This window comes from Dermacentor andersoni, chromosome 9 (assembly GCF_023375885.2).
Source record: "Dermacentor andersoni chromosome 9, qqDerAnde1_hic_scaffold, whole genome shotgun sequence".
NCBI classification, from domain to species: Eukaryota; Metazoa; Arthropoda; class Arachnida; order Ixodida; family Ixodidae; genus Dermacentor; species Dermacentor andersoni.
Genome location: NC_092822.1, coordinates 9,027,612 through 9,047,743, shown reverse-complemented (window position 1 = coordinate 9,047,743; position 20,132 = coordinate 9,027,612). Strand labels below are relative to the sequence as shown.

At 45.5% G+C, this 20,132-nt stretch overlaps 1 protein-coding gene across 2 annotated transcripts in view; it reads left to right on the top strand.

The window, feature by feature from the left end:
• Positions 1–20,132, top strand: part of LanA (laminin subunit alpha) — a 137,521-nt gene that overhangs the window by 77,356 nt on the left and 40,033 nt on the right. Inside the window, exons 29-40 of one of the 2 annotated variants that reach the window (XM_055068499.2) lie at positions 1,359–1,538; positions 2,183–2,281; positions 2,372–2,455; positions 3,297–3,415; positions 13,595–13,709; positions 14,727–14,840; positions 15,068–15,195; positions 16,687–16,773; positions 16,867–17,078; positions 17,319–17,419; positions 18,132–18,312; positions 19,443–19,586. In XM_055068499.2, the coding sequence (XP_054924474.1) occupies positions 1,359–1,538; positions 2,183–2,281; positions 2,372–2,455; positions 3,297–3,415; positions 13,595–13,709; positions 14,727–14,840; positions 15,068–15,195; positions 16,687–16,773; positions 16,867–17,078; positions 17,319–17,419; positions 18,132–18,312; positions 19,443–19,586 (1,564 nt within the window). Of the gene's footprint in view, positions 1–1,358; positions 1,539–2,182; positions 2,456–3,296; positions 3,416–13,594; positions 13,710–14,726; positions 14,841–15,067; positions 15,196–16,686; positions 16,774–16,866; positions 17,079–17,318; positions 17,420–18,131; positions 18,313–19,442; positions 19,587–20,132 lie in introns of both variants that reach the window. The other variant, XM_055068498.2, reaches the window with a different exon arrangement.

The following is a 20,132-nucleotide window of genomic DNA, read 5'->3' as shown; positions in this document are numbered from 1 at the left end:
CACAAAGGCCGGTGATAAACACAATATTCAGTGGATGGTCAGAAACACCACTGGAAATGCCCCTTGAACAGTATATGTTTACACGTGCATCAGCAAATAACTGTCCAGTTTTGTTTCACCTTGGTATCCATGTCCCTCCCTGCCTTCATCTTGATCAAGTGCTGCTGTGGTGTATAAGTCACTTTCAACCTTTGGGAGTGAAGAGGGGCTGTTGTTAGCTTGTGTGTCATAAACATCCCTAGGGGGATTATCTTTGCCATCTGTGGTGCATATTATCAGTTGTGGTGCACACCTTGTTGTTCATACTCCTGCAGAATTGCAAAGGGGTTCTTTGAATTCAATGCCAGGTCAGAATAATTCCCCTAATCCTTTTCCAAACTTCGCCTCAGTACTGTCGAAGACAATTCCTTTTATCGAATTGTTGGCTTCAGCAACATACTTTGTTCTACCACTGTTAATCACTCCATAGCACCCTGTGTATGATTGCACTGTGAACTGTTTTCTTTGTTTATACACCTGCTGATCATGGCTGATCGTGCAGTTGTACACGAATGAGACTTGTCGATTTCTGCTGAGTAGCTAGAGTATCTCCCCTGTTAATGCTTGTATGTTGAACAGATGAACGATATTCCAGAGGTGCAGAGGAACAGAGAGAAGGTATAGCACACTTTTATGGGGGGAGCTTCTTCAGCAATGTTTACCCATCAGAGACTGTGGTGCTTCATGTTACCAGCCCTTTTGTATTGTTTGTGCTTCTCATCATAAATCAACCACCACTAATCAAGAAGCTAGTGAAAACCTATCATGGTTTCACCTCGTTTAATATTGGGTTGTTTCTGTTCATTTGTTCTACAACCACCACCATCTTTTGTGGTACCTTTCATGCTGCTTGCATGAATCAGCAATATGAACGAAACAGATGGGCTGCAAACCTGATTAATGCTAACTAGTATCAAGAAAATGCATGAAAGCACAAGTTGTGCCTTTTGAAGAAGCCATCCACGGAAAGTAATACCCAAGAAATTGCCACGTCATTCTTGAAGCCCCATTTTAAACTGTTTAAATTCTTTAAACGACTGTTTTCATGGTTAACTGCATTAATAAAGACTGAGTCTGACTGCATGTCAATAATGCAAAAGGTTTGTACAGTTAGGTGAGGTCTGCTTAGCATCTGCAAATCATACAAGGAAGGGTAAAGAAAACATTGCACCGCATTGCTTGGCATCACATCATGTCATCACATCCATTGCGCATTATGTGGCCATACAGAATGATGTGCATGAGGCAAGTGGATGCTGTTGTTTCGTCAGCCTTACTGCAGCCACATCTTAGCCTAACCTCGCAGGCATTGTGCGCAGATTGTGGAAATGGATGGCTGGACATCTACCGGCCTCAATGTGCTTGGTGAGTTGACGCGTGGAGATCTGGAAGCACCTGTGTCGTCTTCACCCAGGAGCGTGGAGGTGACTCCACCTGCAGAACTGCCCGTGGGCTCCCTGCTTTATTTTGCGGCTCCCTCTCCGTACCTTGGAAACAAGGCATGTGCCATTCCACCTGATGCCATCTTCTCTTTCTCTGTTCGAACACCTTTTCTATTTACAACTGCTCTAAAAACATGGTGCACCAGGCTACAAAATGTAGAATTGCTCCTGTAAGCAAGTTTCTTGGAATGAGATGTTTCGTTGAAACACTCAAACACTAGGTATAGCAAAGACTTCAGTATATGTTCAGAGTGCACACTCCGCTCTGCAGCTTCCCCTACATTGAGTCTTCGTTCAAATAGCAGTGCTATCAAGCATTGCACAGCATCCCTTGGGTTATATATTTTGCACTACAGAAGGATCATGTAACTACAAATCATTCGTTTAGAAGCAGAAATATATTTTGTGACACATGCATTTAATACTCTAGACTGTCAGTTAAACCTGCAGGGATCTAAAACATAAGTTCTTTTGCCAATTCGATCAATTCAAGTCAATTTAATAGAAGCTCACTGAATCTCTGGTTAACTAAGCAAAGGCCCTCAAAGTGTTAAAGTTGTCATGGAATTCACCATGACACAGTTCATCCGATAGGGAAGGTCTAAGGTATTTTGACTGCAGGCATTTAAACATGTTGCCATTGAGTGATGACACTATAGTCACACTGAAGGGTACAGCAACTTCTCTAATGTCTCTTCCAGGTTACATCCTATGGTGGAATGCTCTCCTTCAGCCTTTCAACCAAGGTGGATTATGCTGTAGACTTTGGCAGCGTTATTGGTCCAGACATCATCCTTACGGTAGTTTTTTTTTTTTTTTTTTTCTGTGTTCTCTCCGTCCTCAAAGTGGTAGCTCCAATCATTGTCCTTAACACTGGCTTCGCTTCGCAGGGAAACAACGTCACTTTGGTGCATGAGCACTTGGAACAACCCGCGGCTGGTGTTCCACTTGACTTCAGCATCAAGTTGGTTGAGGTAAGCTGTTAATTGATATTGTCACAAGGCTACCTTTTTTATTGCGTCATAGTCATGTTATGTCAGCAAATTAGCTTGAAGTGAATGTGAAAACTGCCATGTGTTAAAAGAGCAGTTCCTGTGGAATTGCATTTTGAGCAAAGCGGGACTGTATTCTTGGTCGGTCATTTTCAGAGATACTTTCACTTTGGCATGATGGCATGCAGCATGCTAACTTGCTGGAGCTATGGGTGTCCTGTCAATGCATTTGAGAACTGTAAGACCTAAATGTAATGCAGGTGGGAGGTGGTGTTTAATACAACTTGTAAATTTGTTATGGACTGTTAAGTCATAAGTAGCATCGCGCTCAGTATGAGCTGCAACATGCGAGCCGCGGCTGCAGCGACGCTCTTGAGAAAAACATGGAGAAGGTGTTGCCATTTGAGCAGTGTGCATACCTTCTGCTTTCTATTGTCTGCTTTCTTTGTGAAGTGATAATACACTGGCCTGCTGAGCAGCTATCGCTCCATTGTGGATTTAAAAAAAAAAAAATATGAAGCTAGGGCAGCGTGCGCCATGACAAAGCAGGCTGTGCTAAGGGCTAAGGACTTGCGGGCTGCTCTGCAGGCCACTTTATTATCGCTCCACAAAGAAAGGAGACAGCATAAAGCATGGGGTATGCGCAGTTCTGGAATGCCAAAACCTCCACTTTTTCCCAAGAGCATAGCTGCAGCGATGGCTCGCGTGTTACATCTCGTATTGAGCGCACTAGTACATTGAGTAAAGATAGTGAAAAGCATATTGTCTGCTATGGAACCCAGAGCTGTGTTTTCACAATAATTGTTATACATTTTCCTACCAGGGCGAGTTCCGTCAGCTAGGTGGGCGCAAGGCCACAAGGGAACAGCTTATGGTAACCTTGGTCAACCTCGATGGCCTGTACATTCGGGCTTCCTACTTTCAACCATCTCTGCAAGTCAAGTACGTAAAGTGAAGAATTGGCCTATGCCATAGGCAGAAAGCTTTAATTTTTCTGGGGGGGGGGGGGGGGGGGAGGGGGGGGGGGGACCAGCATTTCAAACCCTATATATATATATATATATATATATATATATATATATATATATATATATATATATATATATATATATATTGTAAGCACTATTAACGTACTTCGTCGTTTTCATTTGTACATAGCCATCATCATCTTCCCTGTTCTTCGACTTCTTCGCGCGTGAGCTGGGGGCGTTGCCTTTTGTGGAATAAACAGCGCTGGACAACTCGATCGGTCTCGGTATTATAAAGTGGTGGAGGTACGTCAAGATCCCGACGTCCTCTCGCGTTCCCGTCCTCCCTGGAGCTCCGTTCCGGTCGCCGCCTGCACCCAGCTACCCCTACAACAATGGACACTTCCAACCCCGGCCCTTCCGGCGCCTCAAACCCTACCGCACAGACGACCCCACCTGCGGCGCCTTCTTGGACTGTGACGAGCCCTCAGCGCGATCCCCCTGTCTTTTCGGGACTCCGCGGTGATGACGTAGACGATTGGCTCGACCACTACGACCGCGTGAGTTCTTGCAACAAGTGGAACGACATCCAGAAATTGAGGCATGTCGCCTTCTACTTGACCGGTGTTGCGAAGACGTGGTATTTCAACCACGAATCCGACATCGCGGATTGGTCCACGTTTACCTTGAAGCTGCGGCAAATCTTCGCTTCCTTGTCTGGCCGTGCAGAAGTCGCCAAACAGAAGCTGGGAACGCGCCGCCAACTTCCCCAAGAGTCTTACACCTCATACATAGAGGATGTCTTGGCTCTGTGCCGCCATGCGAATCCTAGCATGACGGAAGCCGAACGCGTTCGCCACATCTTAAAAGGGATCGGGCCTGTCGCGTTCAACGCCTTAATCGTGCAAAATCCGGCTTCTGTCCAAGACATCACTTCAACATGTCAACGCCTCGACGAGCTGCAGTCTATTCGTCTTCCACATGACAGCAGCGATCCTCAGGTTCCTCATTATCCAGATCTACGTGCTCTTATCCGCACCATCATCCGCGAGGAGCTTCAACTACAAGACCTAAAGCGTCCCCCTGCTGCCTGCGCACCAACCCCCACCTTCGACTTGCGCGAGGTCGTAAAGCAGGAGTTGACAGCGATGACTACACCCACGACGCATCTTGCTCCGGTAGCGCGCTCCACACCTACCTACGCGGATGTTGTTTCGCTACCCACCCCTACCGTGACTTCCGTGCCTGCTGGCGTTTCCTATGACCATTTGGCTTCGATGGGAACCAGAGCACTTGCTGCGCCATCGTACCCTCAGTGGCGTCCACCTCGTCCGGTTTGTTTTTACTGTGGTCTACGCGGCCATATATCTCGCTTCTGCCGCCGGCGCCAGCAGGATGAAAGGCGCGGCTATGCTGAGCACGAAAGAGACCGCACTCGCCGATCAGACGACTACTATACCGGACCGCACTCGTTCCCTCAACAGCGTTCTCCGTCTCCACCAGCTGCTCCCAATCTGCCTCATAGTTCCCGTTCGGCCAGACGTCGTTCTCCATCCCCTTACCGGCGCTCTACATCACCGCTTCGTCCCACTTCCCATTTTGTCGACCAGCACTCGGAAAACTAACAGTTGCAGTTTTTGGAGGGCAAACTGCTTCTTATCGCTCTTCGAAAATTCCTCCTGTTCGCCCGGCCAACATGGTTTCTGTGACTGTCGAAGGTGTTCCCGCGTCAGCTCTCATTGATACCGGTGCCGCCGTTTCTGTTCTTCGGAGTGATCTGTGTTCCCGGCTCCGTAAAGTAAAAACGCCTTATCTTGGACCTATTTTGCGTGGTGCTAATAATGCATTCATTCACCCTGACGGACAGTGTACTGCTCGTGTTCTCATCGACGGCATACGCCACCACATCGAGTTTATCATCCTTCCAACGTGTATCCATGAACTTATACTTGGTTGGGACTTCCTACATTCTGCTTCAGCCGTCATTTCATGTAGAGAGGAAGTTGTCCACATCACGGATACAGAGCTTGAACCTGTTGCGGACTCTTCACTTTCATGCGTGAACTTGGCCATCGCTGGAGACTACGTCCTGCGTCCTGGTCACGAAGACATTGTAGCCGTAACATCCAGTCAGATCGCCGACGGAGACGCCCTAGTCGCCCCTTCTTCCCGCTGTACTTCTCGCGGCATTCTCATTGCCACCTGTCTCGTCCGGTTTTCACGCGGCCGCGCCCTTCTGTCTGCTTGCAACACGACCCCAGATCCTGTGATGCTGCCCAAAGGGATGACTGTGGCAACCCTCGCCGACACTCAACCTATCTCTCTAGTCACGCTTTGCCCTTCTTCATCGCCAGCAGCAACCTCAGGTTTGGATGATTCTTTCCCTCCTCCGGCCGTTCTTGGTTCTGACCTAACAGCCGCGCAGTCCGAAGCCTTAATGGTGGTCTTGGCAAAACACAAAGCCTGTTTCGATAGCTGTTCCCCTGTGTTGAGCCAAACTCCTGCGGCTACACACCGCATCGAAACCGATGGTTCCGCTATAATACGACGACGTCCCTATCGTGTATCGCCGTCCGAACGAAAGGTCATTGAACAACAGGTCGCTGACATGCTTGCGCGGAAGATAATACGACCTTCATCTAGCCCATGGGCGTCTCCCGTGGTCCTGGTAAAGAAAAAAGATGGTTCAGTTCGCTTTTGCGTGGATTATCGAGCGCTCAATAAGATCACACGCAAGGACGTATATCCAATACCTCGAATTGACGACGCTTTGGACACACTACAAGGGGCGGAGTATTTCTCCAGCCTTGATCTTCGATCCGGATATTGGCAAATTCCGATGAACGAGACTGACAAAGAAAAAACCGCATTCGCTACACCGGATGGCCTTTATGAATTTAACGTGATGCCTTTTGGCCTTTGTAATGCTCCTGCCACATTTGAGCGCATGATAGACAACGTACTTCGTGGTCTAAAATGGAAGACATGCCTCTGTTATCTGGACGATATTGTCATCTTTTCGTCTGACTTCAGCCAACATCTTCATCGATTAGACGAAGTTCTCAAGTGCCTTGCGAATGCTGGTCTCCAGATCAATACAAAAAAAATGCAAATTTGCAAGCAAAACAATAAAAGTATTGGGTCACGTCGTTTCCAAAGATGGCATCCAGCCTGACCCCGAAAAGATTAGTGCCGTTCTTCAGTTTCCTCGCCCCCAGCAACAGAAAGATCTACGTAGTTTCCTCGGCTTGGCGTCATATTTTCGTAGGTTTATACGCAACTTCGCAGCAATAGTAGCTCCTCTACACAAGCTACTGGTTACCGGTGCCTCTTTCACGTGGACTAGCGACTGCGAGTCGGCTTTTCAAGCTCTTAAGCGGCATCTTACTTCCGGACCAGTGCTTCGCCACTTCGATAATCGTGCCCCCACCATACTCCATACTGACGCAAGCACACAAGGTATTGGCGCAGTACTTCTGCAACGTAATACAGCATCTAAAGAGCAAGTCATAGCATATGCCAGCCGAACACTTTCTCCAGCTGAGCGGAACTACACCATTACAGAGCAAGAGTGCCTGGCTGTCGTTTGGTCGATTCAGAAATTTCGCCCATACCTTTACGGCCGCCACTTTACCATCGTCACCGACCACCATGCTCTGTGTTGGCTGTCATCAATGAAAAACATGTCAGGACGCTTAGCACGCTGGATACTTCGCTTGCAGGAATATGACTTCACTATAACGTACAAGTCTGGAAAACGCCATCATGATGCAGACGCATTGTCTCGCTGCCCGCTCTCACTCTCTCCAGGTAACGCGCCGTCGTCTTCCCAACCACGTCGTTCCGATGCTACGCCTGCTTCTCACCAACTCTCGGTAACGCCCCTGGACCAAGTTACGCTTTCATGCTCTGATTTCGTCTCACTTCAGCGGGCCGACTCCTACTGTCGAGCTCTCATGGATCGCCTTAGTGGGTTCGCCGAACCACCCAACAGCCGCTTGCGATGCCAACTTCGACAATTCCGCCTTCAAGGTGGCGTGCTACACCGCTACGTTTACCACCCAACAGGTAACCGGTGGGTCCCAGTTCTACCTCGCTGCCTTCGTTTGCGGGTATTAGAGGCTCTTCACGACGATGTATCGGCTGGCCACTTAGGCTTCCACAAGACTTACGACCGCATAAAGACCCGCTGCTTCTGGCCTGGCCTATCCTCAACGGTGGCCAAACACATTGCCTCTTGTGCGTCATGTCAGCACCGCAAACGCTCGACATCCCCTCCTGCCGGTTTACTACAACCTCTCCCTTGCCCGGACGCACCTTTTGAATTTGTTGGCATTGATTTATATGGTCCCTTGCCGTTGACACCCTCCGGTCACCGTTGGATTGTCACTTCGGTCGACCATTTAACAAGATATGCCGAGACTGCCCCTCTGCGATCCGGCACCGCTTCTGAGGTCGCCGACTTTTTCTTGCGCGCCATCGTCTTGCGCCATGGGGCTCCTCGCGTTCTTCTCAGTGACCGTGGCAAGGCGTTCATTTCACAAGTTCTCGAGGAAGTTCTTCGAGCCACTAATACCATCCACAAATCTACTTCTACTTATCATCCGCAAACCAATGGCCTTACTGAGCGCTTCCACCGTACGCTGTCTGACATGATTTCCATGTACATCCGTCCTGACCACACTGACTGGGATAAAATTCTTCCTTTTGTGACATTCGCATATAATACTGCTATTCAACGGACTACCGGCTACAGCCCTTTCTTCCTTGTGTATGGACGATCTCCTTCCACCATATTCGACAGAGAACTATTTTTCGCACCTTCTTCGCCTAACGCGTCGCTTCCAGAAGATTTTGCTGCCCGAGTTGCACATTGCCGTCAAATCGCCCGGCAAAGCACAGAAGCTACCCAAGCTGAGCGCAAGCGTTACTGCGACAACAAACGCCGTGACCTACGTTTTCACCCTGGAGACCAAGTCCTGCTTTGGACTCCAGTCCGCACTCCAGGCCTCTGTGAGAAGTTCCTTCCACGCTACATTGGCCCATACACCGTTGTGCAGCAAACATCTGCAGTGAACTATCTCGTCCGCCCAGTACACTCCGTCACTGACCGGCGCCGCCGGAATGCCGAAATTGTTCACGTCTCGCGGATGAAGCCCTTCACTCCCCGTTTAGATAATCTCTAATCTGCGGCCAGGCTGGCCGCTTCCATGACGGGGGGGAGTTAGTGTAAGCACTATTAACGTACTTCGTCGTTTTCATTTGTACATAGCCATCATCATCTTCCCTGTTCTTCGACTTCTTCGCGCGTGAGCTGGGGGCGTTGCCTTTTGTGGAATAAACAGCGCTGGACAACTCGATCAGTCTCGGTATTATAATATATATGTTTGTGTGTATATATATATTTCTTGCACTTGAAGAAACTTCATGTGACCTCAAAGAATTGTTCACCGAAGTGGCGGCCTTATATGAGAATTTACAAGACCTCATAGTAGGAGACAGTCCAATTTCACAGCCCGAGTCCTCTCGCTCCACCAAGAATCTGGCATCTCTCGCTGGTGTAATCTTCCTTTGTGTAATTGTCGTATACTTTGCTATCGCTAATACTGCTGCAGCCTCTCTCTGTCTTATTTTATTTTTATTTTTATGTGAGTCCGAGTATAAGCGTTCCTGCACATGACTGCTGTTGATTCTGATTTTGAGTGAATCCGGCTTGGCCTCATTTCGGTTACAGAGTGAATTATACAGGGTGCCCCAACTGTTACGCACCAAGACTTAAAAAAAGAGCAGTTGCGTTACTCGAAGAAAACCTAGTGCATATTGTTTCCAGTAGAGTGGAGTAGCCGCCAGTAATTCTCTTGTTCCTGAAATTTAATTAGACCATTGCAATGAATTATCTTATTCGAGAAGTACTGTCCTAATTATCAAAGTGTCAATGAGGCATCCTCCAGGCATCCCCAAATCACATCTAACAGCAGGAGAAGCTTGACATGGGGAAGTTGGTTTAACATACTTGAAGAAAAGCAGTGCTACAAAGACGCGGACTAAAAGAAGAACATGTCTGTCTGTCCACCTCACATCCGCCTATCTGTCTTACATGTTCTTTTAGTCCGCACCCTTGTAGTGCTGTTTTTCTTCAAGGACATCTAACTACTTTGTTTTCAGCGACGTACTAATTGCATGCAATTTTTTCCAACTGGCAAACAAACCTCACGAAATATGAAAAATACCATGTGACTGCGTTCCCCTCCCTTTTCATAAAGCAGCGCCCTCAAATAAGCATAACTATGAGTCGGCCTAGTTGGAACAGATTCATCTTAAAACTTTTTGTGCGCAAACAGACAGGGACGAAGAATAGGGGCAACACAAGGACGAGCGTTGACTCAAATAAGCTTATTGAAAGCAACTGCTTTGCCTATCGCGAACCCGAAGAGACAGCGCATCACCTTGATAATGGCACGGAAGGAGCACCAACAGCAGGTTTTGCGGCTCTGCAGCTATTCCTTCCTCTGCTACGTTACACTTATTGTCCGTCTATCAAGGCTGACTGATCACATTGATAACAAAAGCCCCTTGATGATGCAGCCGAAGCACCGCTCTGACCGCGCACAAAATGCTAAAAGCAATGTAATAGGCATAGCATGTTTAAAAATCCCGGCTTTGCTCGCACCGCATCGACAAAGTGTGCGCGCAGCTATATTTCGCGCCAGAAACTTGCTTCTGACCAAAGGCAAATTAAAATGACGGTTTTAGTTTTCATGAGAGTGTATACATGCTGCAAAAACAGGTTCATGGCAACAAATAAAAGTGAAATAAACAGACCGGGAAGCGACCCGCGTGTAGAGAAAAGGCAAAACCAATGCATTCAAAAACATAAATATACCACGTCTAAATGAGCCCAATTGGCAATTGGGACGTCTGCACAAAAAACAAAACAAAAAGAATATCAGATTTCAATGTGTCCTTATTATCTATGAATTCGAAAGCGCCATCAAACACCAGCTGCTTCCTAGAGGATGTGTTTGAGTAGGTCTTCTTCTCCAGCTACGCAGTACTGTGTCTGCTTTATCACATCTTCAGTGGCTTTCTTGATGACCGATGCTGGAATTCTACGGCAGACATCCGTTATCCTTGTCTTGAGCTAATCTGACGTCCGTCTCGATCATGTAAGCAAGAAAGAAATCGAGTGGAGAGAGGTCAGGTGACCTAGCCGGCCAATTTACAGGCCCGCCGTGCCTTCCAATCTATTGTGCATGAAAAGTCACATCCAGCCAGTTTCGTGCTCGGCTGCTGCTGTGTGCTGGTACTTCGTCTTGCTGATACCACAGAAGTGGAAGACGTAACAGCGAGACTTCGCTGAGAAACTCATCCACCGCTCCTTCAAGGATTTCGTCCATGCACGTAACACTGTCCAGTCAGCATGTGCTCAAAGATGGGACCGATTATGATATAGCAACGGCGTAAATTTCGCATCCCACATTGAATGACCACTGCAGGTACTGGTGCCGATTGCACTTTACCCAGCGTGGATTCGAGTCATTTCAATAGTGTGCATTATGCAAATTTACCTGGGCGTTTCTGTGAAAATTGGCTTCATCTGTGCACAGGATGTTGCTCAAGAAGTCTGGTGACTCATAGGCTTTTATGAGGACCCAATTCGAGAAATCTAGATGATTCTACACATCCCAATCTTCCAAGCATTGCTGCTGGTTAAGGTGGTACAGGTGAAAGGCCATCGTTTAGAATCCTCCAAACTGAGGACTTGGGAATTGATACCAGTGTGTCCACGTCCCGCACGCTAGCATGTGGGCTTGAGACTGGTAGACTGGTAGAAATGGTAGAACATCCACGCATAAGCTAGGACTGAAAGATGGAGTCCTCCGCCGTTGTTTCTTGAAGCTGCCGGTTTGTGGCAGGTTTTCATAATTTCTGATGATAGTCGATGCGTTTGGTCTACCGTCGCACTTCCATGACTGATATATATTTGTGGCCTTCCTCTTTTGCCATTTGCAGCTTGCAAGACAAGGATCATGTTTACCTTCTGCTCATTAGAAAAAGACATGGCCACTGGGACGAAACAAAACGCATCTTTAAACATTTGCACTGATGTTGTCAATTCGCTTTTGTGGTGTTAAGTAATGCAGCAAAGAAAAAAGAAAAGCCATCCGTGCACTTTATTTATGCTAAGACAACAGCTATCAGAGCTTGTTTCCAACTAACACCAAATGCGACGTGTTAATTCGGCCACGATGTGGCAGATAAGGCACTAGCTCGATCATGATGTTTTACAGCAAAGCTGTGTATGGCAAGTTGATTCCTCCATCTGTACGTCTGTCGTCTGTCACCGAAACCTCCTCTGGCGCAACCCCATGCGCATGCGCCAAAGAAGAAAAGTGAAAGAGAGGCGCACGATTGACTGTGCAAGTAGTGACGTCGTTGCTCTCCGCTGAAGTCGAGCGGGCGCGCAGCAGTTTTTGTCTGGCTCCGAAATGGGTAGGCTGCACGTCATACATACTCCTGAGGAGCAGGCAGCCTTCAATCAGCAACGCCATGAGCAGAACCGGGAACATGCTCATCTACGCCGTCCTGATGCTGCAGCCCAGGCACAAGAACAGGCTCGTGCTGCCAAGTGCAAGCAGTAACTGCGTACCGAGGATCCGGCAGCCTACCAAGCCATCGTCTAATGAACCGTCGAGTTTAACACAGTGATAAAACACCAAGGCCACGCGTTTTAGCGTCGCTGGTTGACCATCTGTATGGGCGATGATTTTTTCTTTATTTCCGTTCATTTCGTTCTGGCTAACTCAGAAGGAGCTTGTTCAAGGGCGCCGCTTTATGATGCGGGTGGGAGCGCAGTCACGCGGTATTTGCCATATTTGACAGGGCTTATTTAACAGTGGGAAAAAGTTAGTATGCAATTAGTACATCACTGAAAATACTGTAGTTAGATGTCCCTTGGCTGTGCCTACAAATATCTTATTCACACTTTGATTATTAGGATAGTATGTCTCAAGTTAGATAATTAATTACAATTACCTAATTAAATCTCAGTAACAAAAAACTTGCTGGCAGCTACTCCACTGTACTGGAGACAATATGCACTAGGTTTTCTTTGTGTAACGCATTGCTTTTTTTTTAAATCTTGGTGCATAAATAATTGGGACACCCTGTATATATTATTACCTCTGCATGCAAGTGACAATTTTTCCATCCCTAATAAATGTTGTAAATTATTAGAAGTGTTTTTCTTTATTGAGTGATTAGCTTTGCTTACTGGAAAGAGAAGCGATACTGAGAGACATATCATTCACGTGCATTTCACACACCGAATTGATTAAATACTCTGCCGAAGGGGTCACTAAAGTCTACAGGGTTATTTTTTCAGGGTCAAAAAACAGACAGTGCACTTAGAAGCAATGAACATACAGCAACATATTCATACTCTAGGCATAACCTTTAGAAATAATTGCTAATTGGCTACCTCCTTCTCTTTAAAAATGTAATTAACTTTGTCCTGCGTATATATCTAAATGTATTGTGTATATGTGCATGATGTTTGCAGTGATAATTTAAAACAATGTTTAAGCAAGAAAATACGGATGAGGCAGCCCACCACTGGTACTTCTAATTTGCTTGTGCTCCTATTGTCAGGATTTGCAGAAATAAAGGAAAGTGTGAATTAAATTCCATGCACGTCCGCGTCAACAATGATGCAGTAAGCTATTAGCCACTATAAAATTTTAATTGAAAAGGTCAAGGCAAGTCAAAAGAAACCTCAAATGATGTGGGTGACAGAACTCTGGTTATGACACGTTAGGTGGGCGGGTAGGCTTCAACATCGCCGGGAGGGGGGGCTGCCCCCCCCCCCAAAACCTTTGGAGGGGGCTCGAGCCCTGGAGCCCCCCCTGTAGTCAGCGCCTATGGCCTATGCAGTTCACAGTAGACATGCCATACAGAGCCTGCATAGCTCATGTTTATGGTCTGCATGTGCTTGGGAACGGCTACCTGTTAGGCCTTATTTGTACAAAGCCTTTACACTGCTAATGTGCATTTGTTGAGAAAAGTCCAAGCTACCGTAACTTTAACCCAGATACAAATCTTCGAGAGTATAGTTTCTGCCTGGAAGCGTGTCTTGTGTCTGCACTCCTTTCAGGTTGAGCAATGTAGCTCTGGACACAGCGCTCTCAACATACCTTGCTGATGCTGCCCAATCCTTGACTGTGGAGCAGTGCCACTGTCCGCCCAGTTACAAGGGGACTTCTTGCGAGGTTTGTTCTTGTCTCTCATTTGAGGGACATGTTCTAAATTATAATTCTCAAGCTTCTGGCCATTAAGAAGGAGCTTTAGCACAGGGCCAACTCTAGTTGATTCATACAAAATCATGCAAAATTATTATTGTTATTATAGGTGGTTTTAATCAAACTTGTAGCATACATTAGGAAAAATGAAATTTCAGTGACTTTCCTGTGTACATATTTTTTAAATTAGACCATGAGATTAAAAAGAAATATTGCTTATAATGAGAAAAGTTTGGAAAAGTTCTAGTACCATGCTTACAACTCGAATTTTCATCAAATAAGATAATTGTAATTCTGCAAACAGTACATTCAAGGATGCCTAAAGCAGACAACTTTAATGTATATTTCTTTGAAAGTTAATGAAACATTGTCGTTTTTAGTTTTTATGGGTCTTATTAACAAACAAGTGATCTTTTTCGAAGTCATCTGCTGTATGTCAATTTTGTCCAATCTAGACATTAAAAAAAAAAAAAAAAATACGAGGTTGCATGTGCCAAAACCACGATCTGGTTATGAGGCATGCTGTAGTGGGGGACTCCGGATTGATTTTGACCACATGGGGTTCTTTAACGTGCGCCTAAATCCAAGTACATGGGTGTATTATTGTATTTTGCCCCCATCAAAGTGTGGCCGCCAATGCCAAGATTTGATCCCGTGACCTCGTGCTTAGCAGTGCAACACCGAAGCCACTAAACAACCATGGCAGGCCCGTTTAGACATTAATACAGATGCTGTTTACAGAACTGTTCGACTATATACTTTTATGGTGGAGTCATTGAACTATTTACTTGAGTTTTCATTTTCTTTTTTTTAGATTTTAAATTAGTCAGTCGTAAAAAAAAAAGTTATACTATGGATGCGCGTATTTACCATTTGGGGTCACAACATGCATGTTTTAATTAAGACTTGATTCGACCATGATATGTTATTACCACTTGTGTAAATTGTCACATTTTCCAAATGCTAACGTTGCCACACTGTTTGCAGGAATGTGCCCCTGGGTACTACCGCTCAAGGACGGGTCCTTACCTGGGCTTCTGTGTTCCCTGCCAGTGCAACAACCATGGGGACACTTGTGATGTTGTCACTGGAAAATGCTATGTGAGTTGCTTTTCTGATAGCTCTGACAGTGCCATTTTTTTTTCATTTGTCCTTATAGTTTATACATCCCTGCCTTGTTTCCGTCCAGTGCTCTGAGAACTCGAGGAACTTAACTATTCCTTGGAAAACTGCCCCCCCCCCCCTGCCGCCCCCACAGAGGCACTTTGTTGTCTTAGATAGATTGTCAATGTTTTAACCATGAACTTTTTTCTCATATTTATTTTTAGAACTGTCGAGACAACACCTATGGTGACCACTGTGAGAAATGCTTGCCTGGTTACCACGGTGACGCCACCAGAGGCAACCCTGATGACTGTCTCATCTGTGCCTGCCCAATTCCTTTGCCATCAAATAAGTATGTGGTTCAGCTGGCTATCTGTTAGCCAACATATTGAACATGCTGTAGCAGCTCATTGACAATCATAGAAGTGATTGATGATCAACTCCGTTGCCACGGTACTATGCTCAGCTTATGTTGGCTTTTAATAAAGCTTTGAAGGTATACATTGTGTTGCAGATAGGGAGGGCTTAGGTCGATCTTACGAAATAATTGTGAAGGAGGTTGCTTTGTGACTTTTTTTTTTGCCTTTTTAGAAGCTTTTCTTATCAAAATCGGCACTGATGTTGATGCATCAGAATAGAAATGCATTGAATAGTTATGCTATAGTGCTCTATCTATTTTGTATCCGTATGTAAATACAGTTAAGCCTTGATATAACGAACTTCATCATAACAAAATTCTCGATTGAACGAAGTATTAAACTTTTTATAACTTCCTGCTCATAGAACAGCATGTATTTAGCACCTCAATATAACGAAGTGTGTTTATGCACGATTTCAATATAACGACATTTCACTGCCACCGCGAAAGAATACCGAGACAATAAATGGAAACTTCTGTGGACATAGGTGGTCAAATGGTTGAATTACAAGTGGCTTCTTGTGAACATACCTCTGTAATCATGCTCCGTGGGACCAAGAGCTACCACTGAGGAGCAGCGTTATGTTCCGTACATGATAAGATCCTATTGCACCCCGTGCACTGTATGCTTTTGGTGCAAGTGAAAGCTTGCAAGGGTGAGCCGAAAAGGATGGTGGCTTGATGAGCTCCTTCCCGCGCAAACAAAGGAAAACAGGGAGAGGGGAGCTCGCTTTCGGTAACGCGATTAAGCACACGTGGAGAGGGTGGCCGTGGGAGGTCATTGGATGGGACGGGACAAGAGAGAGTGGGGAGAGACGTTGATGTTAGTCTCCTTTTCTAGCGCGGCTGAGCATATACATAGCCCACATGCCCTGTTTTACATGTAATTTGCTGTGTGTTCAATGAGTGGGCATGGCGAGATGGCGTAGAATCATGTGCACTGTCTTCCTGTGCATTTAGTACTGGAGGTTGTGTAATCTTGAGTTTTGGAGACCCATTGAAGCTAGAGACAGACAAAGCATCCGCTTCCTGCTGCTGGTGCTTTTCATGATAGCATCATCCTACTGCAGGCAACGCTATCGGCTGCAAGTGTGGAGTGGACGTGAAAGTGGGCTGACTTCGCTTTCGTATCTTTCTTGCATCTTTCGTCACCGACTTTGAAATTCAACAAAATGAATTTTTTTCTCATTCATAATTTGCTTCTTCAGATTGCCTGATAATTAGGAAAATCTTGCGGCCCCTTCTGTGTAAGAAATATTCATCGGTGACTGTACTTATTTGCATAAAGGGTCGAATTTCAATGTAATCAAATTTCAATATAACGAAGCAAATTGCCAATTTTACTGACTCCATTATATCGCAGTTGAACTGTAACTTGCTTGTTTTCTTCTGGTGCCTGCATTACTCTCTTCTGTGTTATTGCAGCTTTGCCGAAAGCTGTGAGGTGTCTCCAAGTGGACAAGAGATCAGCTGCAACTGCAAAAAGGGATACTATGGAGCTCGATGTGATGTGTAAGTGTACGCAAGGCGAAATCGTGGGACCGGCTGTTTTCTAAGACTGTTTTACTCGGTTTACCGCAATGAATTACTAATAATTGTGCGCAGATGTGATGCTGGCTACTTTGGTCAGCCAGATGTGATCGGCAGCAGCTGCGAGCCGTGCCATTGCAGTGGCAACATCGACCCTGAAAACCCTGCATCTTGCGACTCAGTCACTGGCGAATGTGTGCTCTGCCTGAACAACACCTTTGGCACAGCATGTGAACTCTGTGCACCTGGCTTCTATGGGGATGCTATCATGGGAAAGAATTGCCGCAGTGAGTGGGACTCAATCCTTTCTGGGATATTTCATTTTCAGATATGAAAAGTGAAACATGCATTTATTAGAAGACTCATTTTCCCAGGATGTTGATCCAGGATACTCTTGATAGAAATCACTTTATGTATTCCTGTTATAAGCGTAGAGTCGCAGTTTGATAAAACTGCTGGAAATCGACTTTGCTTGACTACAGGATGTATCTATTTATTTAGCTTTTTTTTCTTCTTTGCTTCTATAGAGTGCTCCTGCGACAAATGCGGAATGTACTCCTGTGACCCAGCTGCAGGAACCTGCAGCTGTCACGACAATGTAATTGGAGAACTCTGTGACCAGTGTGCTGTGAGTGCTTACTTTGCGTCTTACAGGCATCATTGAACTTATCCAATTATGCACATGAGTGAAAATGCCACATTGTTACACCGTTATCAAAATATCACTTTAACACATGAATCACATCAAATCTTAACTGGTTTGTGAGGACATAGTCCACTGTTTGCAACACATCTAAGCCCTTCTTAAAAGAAGGAGCTTCTGTGTTACTGCCATAGCAAGCATGTCGATTTTGGTGCCATGCACTGCCCTTCCTAGGACGCATGCGAATAATTTCACAGCTCCGGAAGAAGTCTTACAGGGCATGAATGAGGAAATGCTTCAAAACAGCTGCCCTTGTTTGACTTGTATCAAATGTGCTGGTAGTAATAGTACAGGTGGATTTAGCCTTGTAAGATCTGCTTGCTATTACTCTGTCAGCACGTCTGTGCCTGTAAAGAGTTATTGCCACATTAGCGGCCTGATGGCGAGTCCATGTCATCGAGAAACATGGAAGTGGCCTCGGCACTTCCCGCCTTGACACTGTGGGACCATGTAAAACTTCCATAGCACAACCTACAGTGTAAGCACAACCGTGGAGAAAGTATGCATAAGTGATTCATGATTTCTGTTGTACAAGGGAGTTTTGCAGGAAATGTATGTTGCCCGAGTGATGTTTGCAGTCTGTGCAGGGGTAGTGCAGGTGCAGCTGTGTTCATTGTGTCACTGAACTGTGGTGCAGCCAAACCACTGGGGCTTCAGCAGCTGTCAAGGCTGCCGTCCCTGTGACTGTGGCTTGGCTTCCCAGTCCAAGCAGTGTGATCTGGAAACAGGCCAGTGCCCCTGCCAGCCAGGTGCTGGAGGTCTCCGTTGCGAAGCCTGCGAGCCAGGATTTTGGCGTTACTCCATCAGCGGTTGCATCTGTGAGTGTTGTGATGCCCATTAGCCAGGATTGCATTCAGATGCACTTCTTCTTTTTCATCATCAGGAGCATTACTTGCCTCCTATTGAGCACAGTAATACCTTGTAATGTGCTGTAACATTGGTTGGGTAAGTGAAGGAGCAGTTGTTAAATGAATAAAACACAAAAGAGGGTTTTTGCGTAAATGAAACTTGCAAAGACAGGGCAAACAGTAGCTGTGTAATAAACAAGTACATGGCTGCAGTTTTATTGGAACTTAATGCTGGAACAGCTAGTGAGAAAATGTCTCAATTTTGTTGGGTTGGCTTGTCCACTGTTTGTCCAGAAATTTCATTCCATTCAACCATCACCTTGAAAGAAATCATTGGAAAACTGCATCATATTGAAATATTTCTTGTCATACAAGAAAATAAACACAAAAAGAAAAGGAAAGCTGATATGCTACATATTGTGCTCGCTTCAAAGCAGTCAGCAATAATTTAGCAGAACTGTACAAAGCTTGGCATATTCACACATTGTGTAAAAAAATAAGAATGTGATCTGCCTCACTTCTGTTCAGTGTCTGACATTGGGCTAAACCCCACTGTCATGCACTTTTATTGAGTTTCCTTAACTACTTATGACAAATTGGTATTATGCATGGTGAAATGCTGTACTTGTAAATCAATTAGTCATGTTTATGTGAGCTTCCCATACTGTATCATGTGAGTCATAGTATCAGTGGGCAATGTGACCAAATCCAAATGTACATATGTGTATGTCAAATGTGTTGCATAGGCCCACAATCACAATACTACTGTTACCCAGGCAGCACAAAAGGCAAATGGACCATGAGTCTGTAGTCTAATTTTATGTGCAACTTGGCGATAGTTAGCAGGTGAAGTGCAAGTTAAACATCTGTATGGCTAACTGTGGGCACGTCCCGTTACTGCATTTCATGCATCTCTTTCGTTATGCGACATGTAGCCTGATATACACATGCACATGTGAATCCGAGCTCTGTAATATGCCATTAGCACATACCACTTGCAGTCCTTAATAATTATGTTTCATATATACTGGCTCTGCTACTTGCATGATTGACTGAAAAAGTGCACTTCTCCCCTGCACATTTATTCCTTCTTTTTTTAGCGTGCAACTGTGCTGCCAAGTTTTCGGCTGGTGCTGTCTGCAACCAGCAGACGGGTCAGTGCCAGTGCTTGCCTGGCGTAATTGGGGAGAAATGTGACAGCTGTCCACACCGATGGGTCTTTGTAGAGCGACAGGGCTGCCATGGTGAGTATGTAACAATCAGGGAGAACTGGCTATTAACTTGTTCTTTCTTCGGTGTCATCGCTGTGTGCGTTCATACACACAGGACTATAGCTTCCACTGCAAGCTTGTTGCTTCCTTTGTGATAGCTTGTGTTGTGCAACGCAACAAACTTTTAATAATTTGAACTCAAAATTCAAAACTCCTGTTAATTCACAGTGTTTTCAGCAGTTTGATTGCTCCTGGTGCACTTTCAAGGCATTTCAAAGCAACTCGGATCAAACAAGGCTTTTGTTAATTTGGCATATGTAAAGCTTTTTGGCTTCCCAGGGCTGAAAAACATGTCCAAAGGCAACCAACAAATGGACAGGCATGTGGCATGATTGGTAGAAAGATGACCATGTTTGGCAGGCTACTGTTATTAGGTGTCACTGTGAGATTGTGCCACTGACCCAGCCAGTAACATATGCAGAAAAAGGCATAAAATTGTTTGTTTTTTTTGTATATAGCTTCATATCATAACTCATAATTCTGTTTATTAGCATATTTCATTAGTTTGTGACTAAACTG